General features: G+C 39.9%; 1 protein-coding gene across 26 annotated transcripts in view; it reads left to right on the top strand.

Annotated features, from left to right (window-relative positions):
- Positions 1-19,486, top strand: part of bt (projectin protein bent) — a 520,921-nt gene that overhangs the window by 436,911 nt on the left and 64,524 nt on the right. For all 26 annotated transcript variants that reach the window (XM_067141199.2, XM_067141225.2, XM_067141218.2 and 23 more), the window contains 7 exons: positions 3,013-3,315; positions 9,003-9,305; positions 9,589-9,700; positions 13,863-14,035; positions 14,702-14,871; positions 16,355-16,472; positions 17,955-18,281. In XM_067141199.2, coding sequence (XP_066997300.2) covers positions 3,013-3,315; positions 9,003-9,305; positions 9,589-9,700; positions 13,863-14,035; positions 14,702-14,871; positions 16,355-16,472; positions 17,955-18,281 — 1,506 coding nt within the window. The remainder of the gene's footprint in view (positions 1-3,012; positions 3,316-9,002; positions 9,306-9,588; positions 9,701-13,862; positions 14,036-14,701; positions 14,872-16,354; positions 16,473-17,954; positions 18,282-19,486) is intronic.

Genomic DNA, 19,486 nt, shown 5'->3' with positions numbered 1-19,486 from the left:
TTCATTGTATCCAGTCATTCCCTGTAATTTACTATAAGTTTGTCTGATTTACACAAAGCACTACTCATTTCCTTTTTCCCTCCCTCTATTTGTTCCTTTATTACTGTCCAGAAAATTTTCACTGCCGCTTAACCCAGCCCTTCCAGGTTATTGCCGAAAATTCCGATGATTTCTTCTTGGATTCTACAATTATTTGTTTCGTACTGTTTCTTTCTTCTGTGTACAATTCCCTATCTGCATCAGACCTTGTTTGGAGCCATGTTTGATACACCTTCTTCGTACGTTTACAATATTTCCTCATTTCATCATTCCACCAAGATGATCGCTTTATCCAATCTTTACAGAAAGTTGTTCCTAGGCATTCCCTTACTGTTTCCTCTATAACATCCCTGTATGCCACCCTTCTCTTTCTCTATCCTGAACTTATTGAACGTCCATTTTTTGAACTTTTCACTAATCATATCCACGTGCTCTGTCCGACGTCCTCGTCCTGGAGATTCTCTACCCCTATTCGTCCGCAGACAGATTTCACTTTCTCTAGCCTAGGCCTAGAGATAGTTCACTGCAGATCAGATAATGGTCTGCTTCGTCGGAAAAACCCTAGAATACGCCCATATTCCTAACAGATTTCCTGAATTTTAAGTCGGTTATGATATATTTTGGATCCGCTGCCCCTACCCTCCCATGTGTAGCGATGAATAGCCTTATGCTTGAAGAATGTATTCATAACTGCTAATCCAATACTATCAATAAACGCTTCGCATTTCTATTTTCCATATCTTCCCCATGAACTTCTCATATATTTCAGTTATATTCCAAATTATCGCACTGAAATCGCCCATTAGCACTATCCTATCCTCACTGTTGACCCTGACTACGATGTTCTCAGTATTTAATAAAACTTGTCAGCTTCATCCTCACCTGCACCCTAGTATGGTGAATACTCTGAGAATATTCTAGTCATAATTCCTCCAAATGTTAAATCTACCTACATCATTCACTCATTTACGTGTCTAACTGAAACTATGTAGCATGTTATGGTGCTTCTGATGAACAGTCCTACACCGAACTCTGCCCTTTCCTTTTTAACACCCGTTAACAAAACTTTATATTCCCTATCTCTTCCACGTTATCTCTCCTTACCGAATATCATTAGCTCCTAATACATCCAGACGCATCACCTTTTCTGACTCAGCCAGTTCTGGCTTCCTGCTTGAAGAAGCCTCATTAATATTGTTAGCTCCCCCTCGAATATTATTTCATTCGCCAAGTTGTTTCCAAGGAAGTGGAACTCTGTTACCCCCATAGTTCCGAGACCTGATTAAAATATTCTGATGTTGGTAAGTTCTGTGAAGCAGGATGATACCCTACTTGCATTTAATCCCAACGAGAATCTCTCCTCTAGCGGGTTAGGGACCACCAATGTGTTGTACAGTCCTAGCCACCTGAGCACAAGTTGGACCACGACGCAGAATATGTCCGACACCGAGATGCCCACTCGTGTTCCATAGCAACTTGTATCCGGACTCCTAGGACCACTCAGTCGTTGCCCATGTTTCACGAACTAGGACGTGACTACAGTAACGTACACCAGGAACTACTGGCAACTTTCTTCCATTTGCACAGTACGAGAAATTTGTCAGCCTTTGTGGTGCAATGGTTAGTGTGATTAGCTGCCACCCGCTCGAAGGCCTGGGTTCGATTCCCGGCTCCGCCACGAAATTTGAAAAGTGGTACGAGGGCTGGAACGGGGTCCACTCAGCCTCGGAAGGTCACCTGAGTAGAGGGGTGTTCGAATCCCACCTCAGCCACCCTCGAAGTGGGTTTCCATGGTTTCCCAGTTCTCTTCCAGGCAGAAGCCGGGATGGATCGTGATTTAAGGCCACGGCCGCTTCCTTCCTATTCCTTGTCTATCCCTTCTGACCTTCCCCCCCCCCACCACAAGGCCCCTGTTCAGATAGCAGGTGAGGCCGCCTGGGCGAGGCACTTGTCCTCCTCCCCAGTTGTATCCCCGACCCAATGCCTCACGCTCCAGGACACTGCCCTTGAGGCGGTAGAGGTGGGATTCCTCGTTGAGTCCGAGGGAAAAACCGACCTTGGAGGATTAAGAAATAAAGAAAGATACGAGGCATTTGTAATCCTTTCATTTGGAGGAAAGACCCAACTGATGTGATGCACAAATATCTTCCTTAATTATAATCCGTTGCTACTCTGCCTAGAATTCTTCCTACTCCGCCTTCATTGTGTTAGCTCATTTTGATGTTTGATGTAATTTGATGTAATTTCACATGCTTACCCCACTTTTAGTCTTATTCAAAACTCAGGTTTACTTTTTTTTACAACATTCGTTCATATCTTGCCGCATAAGTATTCGTATTACAACTTGGCCACAACTTCATCATAAAATATATATTACACATTTTATTTATTCATTTATTTATTTATTTATTTATGTATTTATTTATTTATTTATTTATTTATTTATTTATTTATTTATTTATTTATTTATTTATTTAATTCTATGTACAGTACTTAATTATTTATTATATACAAAATAGCAAACCACAAAATGCATGAAGCAATTAATACATGAACCTGTATGGAAATGCATTGTTACATAGTTTGTTACTTTGTGGTTTAGAGCATATTCGAATTTTATTTCTGAACTATTAAGTAATATAATGCTGGTCATTACTATGAATGATATAACGATCAAAATGTTATAGGAAATGTGTCCTTAAATATTAGTACGCACAACATCCCCTGGTGAAGGATGATAGATCAATATTTCCTGGAAGTTAGCACGATGTAAATTATTCATGATCAAACTACAAGTTAACGATATGCTTTGAAAATATCGTTCATTCGTCTTTTCATAAGACATGCGCAGCATTTTGTCATTCATTGCACTTGGTACAATATTAAGAAATGCCGATGAAGTGATGCAGACTTAGTTTTTAATGAAAATAAAACTTCAATGGTATAATGGCAGGGTTTTTTTCTACATTGCAGGCTTACCTGGACCTCCTATTGGACCACTGGATGTGTCGGACATTTCCAAACACACGTGCACTCTGAACTGGAAACCTCCCCAATACGACGGTGGCCTGAGGATCACTCATTACGTGGTGGAGAGGCGAGATGTTAGCTCCTCACACTGGATCATAGTGTCCAGTTTCTGCAAAGAGACCACGTTCACAGTGCAGGGACTGATCGAGAACCAGGAGTACTTGTTCCGAGTGATGGCGGTGAATGAGAATGGAATGGGACCACCCCTCGAGGGAATAAATCCAATCAAAGCCAAAGCTCCATTTGGTAAGTACTGTCAACTGTTACCTTTATACACAGGAGTAGGCTCTAGTGTAGGAATGCGCAGGCTTCGCTCACTGGAGTAGCCCACAGGCAGACACTGCCAGGCGATTCCAAGTGGGAAGCCATCGTACTTGGCTCATTACAGTTGCCTGAGTGAGCCTCGAAGGAGAGAGGTGGCGAGTGACTGGGAAGGAGGTGGAGGCGAGTGAGATGTATAGGGATGGCACATTTTATGAGAGAAAGAATTCAAGAATTACAAAAATCAGCCTTTAGAAAAATAATACAAAAACGTAAAATTATCACTTTTTCTGCACTTAGGACGACAACTGACATTTCTTTGATTTCACCAGCTTTGTTACGTAAGGGAAAACTGTTCGGACAGAATGAATGCGTACATTGCTTCCAACGCTACGTCGGATCAGAGACCGAATACGGGAATAATACCGGTATTACAAAATACCTGTACCCGTATATAAATGGTAATTGTGGAAACCCGGTATTTTCATGCCGGTATATAAAGGTTGCATTATCGGTAAAGACTGCGGTCAAAACATAATCGTAAAGAAATACTTTATCGGCGATTGAATTTATACATTAGAATATAAATTACAAAGAGAGAGATTCCAGAGTAGAATTTCACGAGCATAGATCACACTAGTGACACTAGCCGTATCGAGCCAACTTGAAAACAAAACACTAAAGACAAAACAAAAAGATCTTAAATATTAAATAAGGAAAATATATGTTTTAATTATAAGTGGAAAGGCATAGTGCCTCCGTTTTCATTTATTTTCGTGTGCCTTCACAACCATGTCGGGACGGCAGGACTGAATGTCGTGCGCATGCATTTTAGGTTGCAATATCAGACATCAACGCTTACTGTGGATTAGTGGATATTATTTGTGACAGGAAAATGGATGGGTGGATTGTAATGAAACTTGATATTTCAGTTTAGAATAAGGTGAAGTAGGATCTGAGTTATAGTTGTTGAAAGCATTCAGCAGGAAGGGGTGCTTCAAAAAGTGCCACTTAGCTTTGCCCGGCTATCACTCATTTTAGTTAAAGTATAAATTACATAGGTACTGAACAACTGCGCTCTTCACCGTTTCAATTTAAACTGAACTGCTTGCCAAGCGTCCGTCTGCTAAAATGGCAGACGGTATTTTCTTGGAATTTTAAGTCTGAATGGGCATGGTTAAGTGTTCATACTGGCCACTCTTATGAATGTATTAGCGGCATCTTCCATCACAAAATTTATGATTACAAGCAACAAGATTTGCCTTTCTAACGCAACGTAATATATCATTAAGTTCTTTAAGGTTAGCATATGAGAAAGCATTAGATTGAAAAGAATTGGTAATTATCGCATTGTGATTATGTGACGTTATTAATAAAACTCGACATAGATCATTACAAGGACATCGGTATTCTTGTCAGAATACAATATTAACGGACTGGAATGTCGCTGTAAGCAATGCTATCATATCAAATGAAAAACGGCACAGCTTCTCACATGTCACGAACAGCACCACGCTGACCTTCTAACAATGCAAATTCCAAGTTATTCGAAATGACGAAACTCAAAAGGCTTCACTAAGATGTGAAGCGACTGGAATGCTGTTTATTCTACAGAGCCTGGAAAGTGCGATAATCACAACTTTATGGTCAGCGATATCGTTGCAAAGTGTTATTGCGGATATTGGGACTGTAATAAACTTGTACGATTCTGTACATGAATATGTTCCAGAGAATCGATAGCATCGAAAAGAGAACGGTACGATAAATAAGATAAACGAAGGATAAAGGCGGAGCATGACAGACAACCAAAGGATGTTTTTGTACAGGAATCCATGCACTTTTAAGCGCTGGAAGACTTGCATTGAACGCAATGGACACTACGTACAAATTGTTTACCAGTTTCGCTCCATGAAATTAAAGTGAAACAAAATATTTAAAGATTTTAATTTGACTCGCCCTCATATAACCGGCATTAGGAAATAACCGTGATAGGATAGTTTTCTTGCTATTTGTTTCACATCGCACCGGCACAGATAGGTCGACAGTAGGCTAGGAGTGGGAAAGATTCGGCCGTGGCCTTGATTTGCCTGGTGAGAAAATGGGAAACCACGGAAACCATCTTCAGGGCTGCCGACAGTGGGGTTCGAACCCACTCTCTCCCGGATGCAAGCTCACAGCTGCGCACCCCTGACCGCACGGCCAACTCGCCCGGTGATAGGATAGTAGAATGTTCCTTAAGGTCCCTCACTTCCACAGTTGACACTCCAGTATCAGTGCAGGCCTCAGATAGAAAGCTTCTCTCAGCAGTCTGATAGGCTTATTGACTGAATTCCTCCCATGTTTCTTTTTTCTCAGTGTCATCTTCATTTGGGAAAACAAACAGGAAATGAGGTTAAATACCATATTTTCTTGAATAAGCCATTTGTGTCTTCCGAAGAACGCAGGTTCGTGATAAAATATGTACACTTACTGTGAACGCTTCTGGGACATTCCACATCAAGTCGGACACAAAAACTGCACAAGAAATTGGGTTATTAAAAAAATATATGTCATAAGGACTTCAAAACCAAGATAATGTAATAATATATTTTCCTAACTGCAATAGCGCTCACAGAAAATGTCCTTAAATTATTTGCATAATATTATCTTTCGTGAATTCTAGACCCCATATTTAAGTTACCATTTGAAACAGAAAACCGAATGAAGTTTAAATTTACACATATGATATACGCTAGGCTTTTTAATGATGTGTAAATCATGTCGGTTGTGCATGACATAATCATAAAAATATTAATTTTTCCTTTTATTTCAATACGGAATCCCTTTCCTTTCGGCAGTTGAATACATATGATTTTCAGATGTGATGTATGTCGGCGTGAATGATATCGAAAAAATTACAGTGGTGAGACTAAGCTCCCACAAGAAGCATGTAGCTACTCAACATGGGGGTAACGACGCAGCGCGTTTTAAACTGAGCTCCGCCGATTGCAGTTCGTGCAGGGTTGTATAAAGTTCAGGTGCCAGTTTCCAAAACTGAACAAATAAATTCACTTGACCCCAAAATTTTGTAAACACAGTCTGTCCCGTAGTCAGAAGAAGAAACGCGACTGACTTCCAAAATATATTTTCTAATGTGAGTAAGTCGGTCAGATTACCAAATACGTTTTCAGAACATGCTAATAAATAAATTCGTGAGTCAGTTAGTATTGTTTTCCACATATTTAAAATATGTAAAGATATGAAGGAGGGGCTGCCTGGCCGAGGCGGTAAAGGCGTGCTCGGTTCGCCCGGAAAGACGTGGTTTCGAATCCCCGCCAGGAAGTCGAAAAATTTAAGAAACGAGATTTCCACTTGCGGAGGTGCATATGGCCCTGAGGTTCACTCAGCCTACACCAGAAATGAGTACCAGGTTAATTCCTGGGGGTTCGCCATAACACCTATCTGTGTCTGTGCGACGTAAAGCAAATAGCAAAAAGAAAACATCCTGGGGGGCAAAGGCGGCCGGGCGTAGAGCTAACCACTCTACCCCATCACGTGCCGAGGTTAACAATGGTGGAAGCCTTTACCTTCCACTTCTCCAAGGGCCTTCATTGCCTGTACGGAGGTGACTTTGCTTTGCTTTGCTTAAAGATATGGAGGATATATCCTTAACAGTTTCTTCTTAATATGTATGCAAATAGTTGACAGTAGGAAAAATATCCTATAGTCAACATTTAATATAATGAAGACTGTTGAACAATGTGCAGAAATGAATATCTCCAACCACATTGTTTCTAAGATATTAGTTCAAAATGTTAAAACTACTTTTTTTATCTCTCTAATTTCACATGCAATGCACCCTACTCTAATTTGACTAAAAAGGAAATGTAAATGATGGGTGACGAAAATGGTACAAGAATCTGGATATAATAATAGTAATATATGTTACCGTAGATGTGAAATGAGTTAAGTGCCAATTAGTTTGCACAAAAACTAGCCTGTTTCGATTTCCCTGTTAAAGAGACAGCTTTGCATTTAACAACGTATTCTATTCGTACTTCTATTATTATTATTATTATTATTATTATTATTATTATTGTTACCGTGTTTTTGCGGTAGTTAGAGGTGAAAGAAGGTGCGGGTGTGAACGGGTCTCAAGCTACGAAATTAGAGTTCATCTAAAATTAACAAGGTTATATTTTCTTTTCAAAATAAAGAAATAACAAGCATGGTAGGTACAGAGTAGCAAGGCAACAAAATGTAGTTACAATATTTACCGGATTTGGGCTTCGCGCCCCGACTTCACAATTCTTGGGCAATCAGCCCAACCTTACTCCAAAATAACTTTTAACAGAGGGGCAGAAAACCCCATTCATGCTCAGGAGCACTTGCTCCAAATTACACAAAAAAGCCTCCTCGAGGCATACAACACTCAATGTTCAAGAAAGAGCCACTCGCTCTCAAACTTTAAGCCTCTCAAAGGCCACACCAAACTCCACCTTCAAGTTGTCCTCTCAGGACATAGACACAGGGGTAAAATACCCAACCTACTGAGGTCTATTAAGTGAGAAAAAGATTAATTACATGACCTCTAAAATAACAATTTGAGAGGAGGCGAACTTGCGGTCCTAATACGCTTTGTTTAAAACCTACTTGGCACTAGGCCGTTAATACAAGGGCTAATCCCATACTAAAGAGGTGACTTAAGAAAGAAACAATTTACATTACGTTAAAGAAAAATAGGTTGAGAAAAAAAAAGTTCACCTCAAAACAATATGAGTGGGAGCTCGAGAGGGTTAAGCACTCTCTATCCCAATATGCAGTTTAAAGATAGAATAGATACCAAGGGTCTTTACATTTTAAGGAAGGTTACATTATGGAAAAACTTCGGACCCGCCCCGAGAGTTAAACTGCTGAGCTAGGAAAGAAAGAAGTTATTAACCGGCCATTACCTTGTTGTTGACCGCTGCCGAAGAAAGAGGCGCTTCCCGCCCCCTGCTATGTACTTTACACACTGAAAGATGGTACAGAAGTGGCGCAGAGACCCAAAAATCAGCAGTTTATATACTCTCGCGGAAAGTTCGAGGCGTTTTAGGGAAGAGAACACCCGCCCACAATCACTTTATTGGCTAGGGTACAGCAACATATTCAAGTTGGGGGAAGATACATCAGATTGGTCAGAAATTAATTAAAGAAATTCGGGATTGGCTAAATACAAAACAAGGGGAAAGAGAAGGGTATACAGCCAACTTAAACAATAACAGAAAGAAATTTAACAAGAAACAAACTTTTGAAATAAAATTTTCTCCAGAAAAACAGTTCTTTCACATCGCACTAGGGTGCACCATTGTAGTTTTTCAGTAGTGTCCTCTAGAAGAGAAAGTTCACACTTCTTACTACCTTAATTAAGGTACAGCCCCAGCATTCGCCTGGTGTGGAAATGGGAAACCACGGCAAACCATCTTCAGGGCTGCCGACAGTGGGATTCGAAACTTGAAAATTAATACCGTCGATAAAGTTCAGACTTCCTCCAGCAGAGGAGTTTCAACTGGCGCACATTTTAAATTAGCGGCGTGGAGGTGTACCGCCCGGTACAGTTATTATTATTATTATTATTATTATTATTATTATTATTATTATTATTATTATTATATAAATATTTTATACTAACGACCACGTCCTTTTTCCAACAGATCCACCTTCGGCTCCTGGTGTTCCAAATGTAACTGAGGTCGGAGGAGACTTCGTTAATCTGTCATGGGATAAGCCCGAATCAGATGGTGGTTCAAGAATCCAGGGCTATTGGGTAGACAAGCGTGAGGCTGGTAGCGAGGCTTGGCAACGTGTCAACATGTCCATCTGCTTGCCAAACCAGATCAACATCTCCAATCTGATTGAGGGGCGGCAATACGAGTTCCGAGTGTTCGCCCAGAACGTAGCAGGTCTAAGTCCACCATCGACAGCATCCACTTCTGTTAAGATCAAGGATCCACTGAGTAAGAAATTTCTCTATCAGTACTACCAGTGTTACATGCTTACTGTACGATTATTTCTAAGATAATATTAAAAATTAATTTTGCTTTATGAACAATTACGAGTATTTCTCACGTTAAACTGGCAGTTCCGATTCTATGCTGTCAATTAACAATTTAGACGCAAAATCTTGAATTTCGAGAATGACAATCATCAGGACTGACATTTACTAAATAAAATGAACTACTTTAGAGGACCTGACATACCACATTTCCTCATGCAGTAACTCTTTTCATTCTATTCCAGCCGCCAAGCCTCCAGAAATAGTGAAGCCACTTAAGAATGCTAACGCCATTCAAAATCGTAATGCAGAATTCAAGTGTACCATCACAGGAACACCTAAGCCTACAATACAATGGTAAGCTTCTACTTCCGAATACTTGTACGTTGTTAACATCCACCTAAGGGAAGTTCCAGTGCTTAAAATGTATTTTTTTTTTCAAGTAACAATCAATTTTCAAATTTTGATCTTACCTGACAGCTGAAATTCTAACGTTCGAAAGGATGAAATATCTAGAAAACATTGCATTTCATTTGTTCATATCATTATTAGTGTATTTTAAATAATACTCGTTATTAATAATAATAGTAATACGGGATACGAGTTGGTATGGAATAGGAGTGGACATCTCGGACGTATTCTGAGTCATGGCCGTCCTTGTGCTCAGGCGGCTAGGACAATGCAACCCCGTTAGGAGAGAGATTCTCACTGGGACTATGTGTAAGTAGGGTAGCACGCTCAGAATGTTTTCAGCAAGCCTGAGCTATCAGCACTAATGGCGCTTATGGAATAAAGGAAGTAGATTTATAACTGACTGAATCAGCAAACAGGATGCGTCTCAATGCGTTAGGAGTTAATGATATTCGGATAAGGGGAGATAGCGAGGAAAATGTACGTGATTATAAAGTGCTCTTAACAGCAGTTAAAATGGGAAGGGCGAAGTGTGGGATAGGACTGTTCATCGGGAACAACATAGCAGGCAACATAGTGTCTTTTAACCATGTAAATGAGCGAATGATGTGGGTAGATTTAGCAGTTGGAGGAATTAGGACGAGAATTGTCTCACCATGTGAGTGTACAGCTGACGAGGAAGTTGAAAAAAAGTCGTATGAAGCAATGAGTGACATCATAGTCAGGGTCAACGAAAAGGATAATATAGTGCTATTGGACGATTTCAATGCGAGAGTTGGAAATAGAACTACAGGATATGACAAGGTGAGGGGTAAATGTGGGGAAGGCATGGAAGCTAATAGGAATGTGAAGAGGTTACTGCTAGTATGGGATTAGTTGCTACGAATACATTCAACAAGAATAAGGCTATTCACCGATATACATTGCAGGGTAGAACCACCAGAGTCATAATAGACTATATCATAACCGACTTTGAATTCAGGAAATCTGTTAGGGATGTACGGATATTCTGGGGATTTTTCGATTATACACTCTCCCTATGGGCTTTACGTCGCACCGACACAGATAGGTCTTATGGCGACGATGGGATAGGAAAGGCCTAGGAGTTGGAAGGAAGCGGCCGTGGCCTTAATTAAGGTACAGCCCCAGCATTTGCCTGGTGTGAAAATGGTTTTCCGTGGTTTCCCATTTTCGATTATACAGACCACTATCTGATCTGTAGCAGTTTTTGGATAGAGAAAGTGAAATCTGTCCGAATTAGGATAGAAAACCTCCAGGACGAGGAAATTAGACAGAAGTACATGGGTATTGTTCGTGAAAAGTTCCATACAATATACAGTAAGCAGGTTCAGCATACAGAAAGAGAACTGGTGTCATACAGGGATGCTCCAGTAGAAACAACGAGCGAATGCCTAGGATCAACTGCGTGTAAAGGTGGAAATAAGAGAAAATTTTTGTGGAATGAGGACATGAGGGCAGCTTTTAGGCCTAAACGTAAAAGGAAGGCGTATCAGAAATGACTTGAAACAAGGAATGGTGTAGACAGGGAATTTTACGTAGAGGAAAGAAACAGAGCGAAGCAAATCATTGTTGAATCCAAGAAGAAGCCATGGGAAGATTTCGGTAATAACCTGTAAAGGCTAGGTCAAGCGCCAGGGAAACCACTCTGGATTGTAATCAAGAATCTTAGAAAAGGAGGAAGAAAGGAAATGAGTAGTCTTTTGGGTAAATCAGGTGAGCTCATAGCACAGTAGATCCTAGGGCAGACGGACAGGTGGAAAGAATATATTGAAAATTTTATAAACGTAAACGGAAATCTTTTCGTTGACGTCGCAAACTGAGCTCATGGAGAGGAGGACAATGTTGTTACTGAAATTACGCTTGAGGAAGAGGGAACATGGTAAATAAGCTCCACTGTCATAAAGCAGCACGGATACATGAAATTAGATCTGAAATGGTGAAATATACTGGGAGGGCGGGGACGATATAGCTTCATAGAGTAATAAGATTAGCGTGGAATGTTAGTAGGTTACCTTGTGATAGGATTAAAGCAATAATCGCACCTATCTATAATCAGGGGAACTGGTAGGATTGCAACAACTATCGAGGTAGTTATTTGATCAGGGTATCAGGCAAGGTGGCTGGCGCTTTGGAAAGGAGGGTGAGACCAGTGGTTGAGAGTGAGTTGGATGAAAACAATTGCGGTTTCAGACCACAGAGGGGCTGTCAGCACCAGATTTTCAGTACGTGCCAGGTAATTGCTAGTGGCTTTACGTTGCACCAACACAGATAGGTCTTATGGCGACGATGGGATAGGAAAGGCCTAGGAGTTGGAAGGAAGCGGCCGCGGCCTTAATTAAGGTACAGCCCCAGCATTCGCCTGGTGTGAAAATGGGAAACCACGGCAAACCATCTTCAGGGATGCCGACAGTGGGATTCGAACCCACTATCTCCCGGATGCAAGCTCACAGCCGCGCGCCTCTAACTGCACGGCCAACTCACCCGGTGCCGGGTAATTGATACGAGAAGAAGAGACTGTTATGTTTATGATTCGTAGATATGTGACAGAGTACGGATGAAAAAGATGTTCGCCGTACTGGAGCATTATGCGATTAATAGTAGATTATTTAAAGTAATCAAAGGCATTTATGTTGACAATTGGGCTGCAGTGAGAATTGGTGGTAGAATGAGTTTTCGATTCAAGGTACTTACAGGGTTTAGACAGGGATGTAATCTTTCATCTTTGTTGTTCATATTTTACATGGATCATCTATTGGAAGGTATAAAGTTGCAGAGAGGGATTCAGTTACGTAGAAATGTACTAAGCAGTTTGGCCTATGCCAACGACTTGGAACTTGAAAATAGGTGTAATGAGTATGATATGAAAATTAGTTTTACCAGGACTGATGTCAGTAGAGAAGGGACCTAAGAGAAATGAATGCCAGGTTGGGAATACAAAACTGGAACAGGTAAATAATTTCAAATATTTAGGATATGTAATCTCCCAGGATGGTAGTATAATAAGTGAGACTAAATCAGGATGCAACAAAGCTAATACAGTGAGCTCTCAGTTACGATCAACAGTATTCTGTAAGAAAGACGTCAGCTCCTAGACGAAAGTACATTTGCACCTGTCTGTTTTCAGACCAACTCTGCTGTGTGGGAGTGAAAGCTGGGTGGGCTCAGGATATCATATTCATAAGTTGGAAGTAACAGACATGAAAGTAGAGAGAGTGTTCGCTTGTACAAACAGGTGTGAGCAATGCAGGAGGATGCACGGAATGAGTGCCTAAAGGCTAACGTAGGAATGGACTCAATGGATGACGCTGTATGCATAAACCGACTTCAGTGGTAGGGACATGTGAGGCAAATGGAGGAGGATAAATTACCTATGAGAATAATGGGCTCGCTTAAGGAGGATCGTTAGACTCAGTTTCTAATGATTTAAATATAAGTGATATGGAATTAAACTAGGCCACAGAGCTGATTACATATAGAGGATTTTGGAGGTGGTTTTTTAAAACCATAGAGTCTCCCAGGCTAAACGCTGAATGGCATAACAGTACATAATGAAAATTTATGAATAATAATAACAACAACAGAGGTGCTGGATATTGTGCCCTCTATGTATGGACGCTTGTTTTTGTTTGTTGGTTGGTTTTTTTGTTTGTTGGGCTCATTGCTGACTCCAACGAGTTTCATCATAACAGGAATTCCATAAATGGTATAAGTTTAAGTGTAAGTTTCTCAAAACTTAATTTTTAAGCAATTATGATCCTTTTTCTTAATTTTTAACAACAGGAGTATCACATATTTTCCGAGTGTTCCGTGATGCACTCGCAAAAGTTTAACAAGGGGATATTCTTATGAGAAGAGTAGTTACGATAATATTGATATATTTATGGTGACTGTTTGAGAAAAATATTCATGACAAAAAAATTATAAGCGCTGTCACTCTTGTACGAAAACAAAATACTTGTGTTAAATTTGTGAAGACTTTCTTTAAATTTTAGTAATGAAACGCCATCATTGTATACCTAGCAGTTACTTAGAATAAAAGAACATGAAGTTAAGAAAATGAGCATTATCGATACTGACAATGTTTCAGGTACAAGGGAGCGCGCGAACTGACCCAGAGCTCTAAGTACCACATGCTTGTTGAGGGTGAGAGCTACTCACTCATAGTCAATGACGTGTACGGAGAAGATGCTGATGAGTACGTGTGTAGAGCGTCCAACAAGGGAGGCATTAAGTCGACGAGAGCCGAGCTCATAATCATGAGTAAGTATCATACCAGGTTTTACACATTAAAGTTTTATTTATTTATTTATTTATTTATTTATTTATTTATTTATTTATTTATTTATTTATTTATTTATTTATTTATATTGTTTTATAACTATTAATAAAAACTACCTCAATCATTTATGTGTTTGCTGTAATTACGAGGAACTCGTACATTTCCGCATACATTAGGTTCCCAGAAGGGAACCATAATTAAATTTAACCGAATGTGAATAGTTAAGTATCCAAGTTTTTTGGGCCTTTTCGAGTGTGAAATTACCCGCGTTTTGCCCCACTGCGCCAGCGGGCTCTTCAGTTGGATTGCCACACCTCCCCAAGGCGTTGGCAGTTAATACACCACTGAGATATATTGATCATTTTAACGATTAAAAAGCCTAAAGAGCTAGAGTGTTTTCAACTTCGTTGATAGAATAAAAATAGTTCATGGCAAGAACTCGTTATCCACTTGACCCTTAGAGAAACAAATTACCTACACGGGCTTTCACTTTATTATAAATAATATTCCTGGCGCGTACCAAAAAACAAATTGGTCTGAATAATAATTCAACTATGAATATCAGGGAAGTTGTTCCCCCTTTCTTATCTGGTAGTTACCAAGAAAGCATAGAATATTCTAATTATTTTTTTCCTTTTTTCCTTCAGCTGCACCAAAACTTAATGTGCCTCCTCGATTCCGTGACACGGCCTTCTTCGATAAGGGAGAGAACGTGGTGATCAAGATTCCATTCACTGGCCATCCTAGGCCAAGAATGTCATGGACAAAGGACGGTGAAACTATTGAATCTGGAGGTCATTTTGCCGTTGAAGTCAAGGTAAGTCTTATTCAAAACCCAAAGTTCAACTTAGGTACATTGTTACATGAACTCCTGAATCTACAGCAGTTGTTGTTCTAAAACATGCCATAGTAAACATTTCTGTAAACGTCCCTTCACACAGTTAGATGATTATTTTCACCTTTCCTTTACCCTAATGTTAGGTATCCTGCATGTCACTGAGGGTGGAGCTGTTGTTTGTAGGACAATTATGTATCATATCATACACTATCTTATAAAATAAAAACAGTTTGATTACTTTTTGAGAGCTGTGCAATCAAAGTTCAACATTAAACCATGTGAGAAATATTCAGAGTTCAGTTAATGCACAAATCAGTTATATTCTGATTTAGTTGCTATAAAGACATGCATCTAAGATGACCCTTTAACTAGCTGCAGCTATTTGACTCTTGAGAAATACATAGTATGCTTGCTTGACTGGATCCTTCAAGTTCTCTCACATAGCAAGATGATATAGTTAAACTCCTTACGGTTTGAGATGATTTTGAGGCTGAAAATATCGTACAGTTCCACCAAAGTCCGAGTCGATTTGAACTGTAGACTTTTATACATGCCATAAGACATCACTGTGCCTTCAACAACCTGTTACCTGATCAACGAGCAAAATACAAAATTCCATAAATCTGAAAGAGAATGTTAGGCCACAGTCATCTGCTTGAGACATCCACCCGAAAGGACAGGATGCCGTTACAATAGATCTCTTACAGCATATTCAGGCGTGATTTCAGTGGCAGGCCTAAACTAATATCCTAGAGACTTACTTCTGTCGGTGACCTACTTTCACAAACAGGGGTTTTACAACGAGTAACAGAGTACAGACATCATACAAACCATTTTAACACTTTGAAAACTATATAGAAAATCATTGTAATTAAGAAGGAGTTATGGGAAGCAAATCTTCCGTTGATATATTTCCGCATAAATTAACTTTGTGTAACGTTTCCACATATCGTCAACGTGTCTGCGGAGACAGAACAGGACAGTGACAGTGTCAAGACAAGTTTCATTATCTTTCCCCCCAACAAATGAAAGAACAATAGGAAATGCTTCACCTAGTCCATTACTGGTCCAACTCCCTTGAAAATGCATGCGAGGAATAGGGATAATGTTCAGATTCCTTAAATTATTTCTACTTCCCCTCGGTTTGGGTCACGTAGCTGTCAGCTTGCATTCGGGAGATAGAGGATTCGAATCCCACTGCCGGCAGACCTGAATACGTCTTTTCGTGGTTTCCCATTTTCACACCAGGCGAACGCTGGGACTGTACTTTAATTAAGGTCATGGCCGCTTCCTTCCCACTCCTAGCCCTTTCCTATCCCATTGCCGCCATAAGACCTATGTATGTCGGTGCGGCGTAAAACAAACTGCAAAAAGAAATTTACTTCGACTCTTCAACTATTCATAAATGTGCGTGTTTCTTAGGAAATTTAAGCCAAATACCTTTATTATTCTATCTTTCCAGGAAAGACACGCTATCCTGACGATACGAGATGGTAGCAAATTGGACAGCGGGCCTTACAGACTCGTTGCTGAGAACGACTTGGGCATGGACTCGGCGATTATTAAGATACAAATTAGCGGTAAGTATACTCTTGTTCTAGATCATCAGTTGCTAAGTGTTGTTTGTACTTGAGTGCATGATACACACAAGTTTATGAACCATGAACCTCAGAGTTTAGACAAGTAAATAAAAACTGGCTGCTACACCCCATACAGGACAGAAATTTGCTCATGCCTGTGAAAACTACATTCAAAACAATAGCTGGACCAGTACTAATGTCAAGAAATGAGTACTATTTGATTTACTTTGTGGATTGTTGAGTATTCGTATGTATAAATTATAACCTAAATTCGTGACATTAATTATTCTGACGTATTTCATTAAGAGCAATCCACTTTTTAAATGTTGATGAATTACTACTTTTCGACGTTCACTGTGAAGGTTCCATATGTTTTGCTTTTTATATTGAGGTGTTAATCAGTTTATGTAACCAAGACGTAGGCAATAAACTGACAGGTAGTACTTATTTCAGTCACCATTCATTATTCGGTGCCCGTACGTATTCCTTCATGAATGATACATTACACTGTTAGGATCACGTTGAGAAAGTATTACTCACTAGCAACCAGTTGAGATGCACTCTGGGAACAGTGATCAGGTTTTGATTTGGCAAGGAAAGTGGCTCAGTTTTATTCTTGTTTCAACTGTTGTAGAAACTAGGTTCCTTTTAATCATCAGTTTTATCTGGACTGTAACTGGAGTTATCGCATTGTATCCGTGAAAATTACATTGTTCGGACCTTTGATTGGAATTCGGTATCGCTTAGAAAGAAAACATTCAACTATGAATTCCTGACCCTGTCATGGTGTAGTCTTCGATGCACGGTTATTAAGATGGATATCACGGGGCATGTTGCTAGAAAGAGACACAGTATATCCTGTATAGCCTATGTATATAGTCTGATCCAAATCGACTGAGCAAATGAATAGGTGATAAAAAGTAACATAAAATTTGGCACTAATACCTGTGGATATTGCGGGGAAGGGAATACAGTGTGGAGTCAAGGTAACTGGGGATATCACGAAGAGTAGAGTGGCTCAGGAATTCTGCTGTTCAGTCTAACATTACTGTAAATAAAGACGATGCATGGCCAGCTATTAAAGTTCCTTTATCTGCTAACGGTGACAAAATTCGATTCCACATTCTTCGGTATAATAAGATCCTGGCCAACTGCAGTGTAGAGCCCATTGAGTGGAAATGACAAGGAAGATATTATACGAAAGAAGGACAGGTATTTTTAAAACGCTTTGTAAATTAATTAACCACTGCAGTTGCGTCAGTTGAACAGGGTGCCAAATATAGCATGGAGCGGAAGTTTCCGCTCTATTTTCATATAGGCCTAATGAGTTTCCCCGGAGAACTTCGATCATGTTTTTTTTTTTACCGCAAGTAGACCAAGAATAGATTTAGAAATTCAGCAATTTAGTAGTAGTCACGTGAATTCCGAATTCTTACTCTTCTTTTAAGGTTTAACGATGTGCATAAAATGGTGCTGTTTCAGATCGTCCTGATCCTCCACGATATGTGACCGTTGAGAACATTGGTCACGACTCGCTAGCACTGACATGGAAACCACCATCCTGGGATGGAGGCAGCAGTATAACCAACTACATCGTTGAGAAGCGTGAACATCCAATGACGAGCTGGATTCGCGTTGGCAGCACGCGCTTCACCACCATGGCTATAACTGGTCTAAGTCCAGGACATCAGTACGAGTTCCGAGTGTACGCTGAGAACGTGTACGGCAGGAGTGATCCTAGTGACAAGTCGACACTCATCCAAACTAAGGACTCGGGCAAGAAGGTCTTCAAGAAGAGGCAGTATGAAGGTAATATTTATTTATTTATTTATTTATTTATTTATTTATTTATTTATTTATTTATTTATTTATTTATTTATTTACTTCAGATCTTAGTGTGACTAAACCATTCGATCATTACAGAGAACACATTAACACTCCAACCCAAGCAATATAGTAAATAAAACTAACAAAACAAAATTATGCTCCTATTCGTAGAACAGGTAAAGCTACGGCAAAACGGCAACACGGTATAAAAAAGGAAATATCTTTCGAAAATACAAAACAAAAAATAAAATAGCACACTGGCACTATGTGAAGATTCATAGCCTTCCCTCCATCCTGTTTGGGTCAGCAGTACCTGTCTATTCCCTTCTACCTTCCACGTCACGCATCTGAGTAAGCAGCCACTGTCATTGAGCCGTATCACAATATGCTCGACCTGTCTGCTCTCTCATTATCGTGACCTCTCCCACTGTTCCAGGCTGCTGCCACAAACACACCTCTTCGTCATTCCGCTGAGTTTGTGCCTACCTAAGTTACAACACTCTACTCTACCACTTTGAATGATCATGTTTCACTGTCTTACTGCTATTAGACAACACCTAACTCTACACACACCATGTCTTCTTAATATTTCTCAAGTTACTTATCCGATCTCGCCTTCCACTTTGATAACACATAATTGTTTGACTGCACTTAGATATTTATTCAAATTTCCTCCATTAAAACATCTGTTAGTCACCCACCCAATTATTTTCCACTCATCCCCCTGTTTAAGCAATTCTTGTTCCCTAAAACTCAATAGCTTAACTCTCACATTTTATGCGGCTTTGCATTCGTTTACCGAGCGTAGGTCATTGTTCACACTCCCAAATAATAATCACCATAACTTGTCTGCACTTCTTGTCCACCCCTTATTTCTATACAGGCCCATAAACCACCATAATAAACCTCTTCCCTCTGATCTATCTACGTTATTAAGGCTTATCCTTGCGACTTAAATAACTTCATAAAATACACTAAGAGAACCTCTCTCTCTGCACTCCTCCATCTGACGCTGCCTTTGGATGTCCTTGACCCTCCCTAAAATCGCTCTCTGTCTACTATTCCTCTTTCTATTCCAAACTACCTTCCAGATATAGACCATACCGATCCTATCTACATATATTTTAATTTCTGTCAGCCAGCACCTCGTATACATATTTTTTCGCTATTGCCGGTACGCTGCTTGC

The sequence above is a fragment of the Anabrus simplex genome, chromosome 2 (assembly GCF_040414725.1).
Source record: "Anabrus simplex isolate iqAnaSimp1 chromosome 2, ASM4041472v1, whole genome shotgun sequence".
Taxonomy (NCBI): domain Eukaryota; kingdom Metazoa; phylum Arthropoda; class Insecta; order Orthoptera; family Tettigoniidae; genus Anabrus; species Anabrus simplex.
The sequence above is the reverse complement of the archived record's forward strand: the minus strand, read 5'-3'. Positions and strand labels throughout refer to the sequence as shown.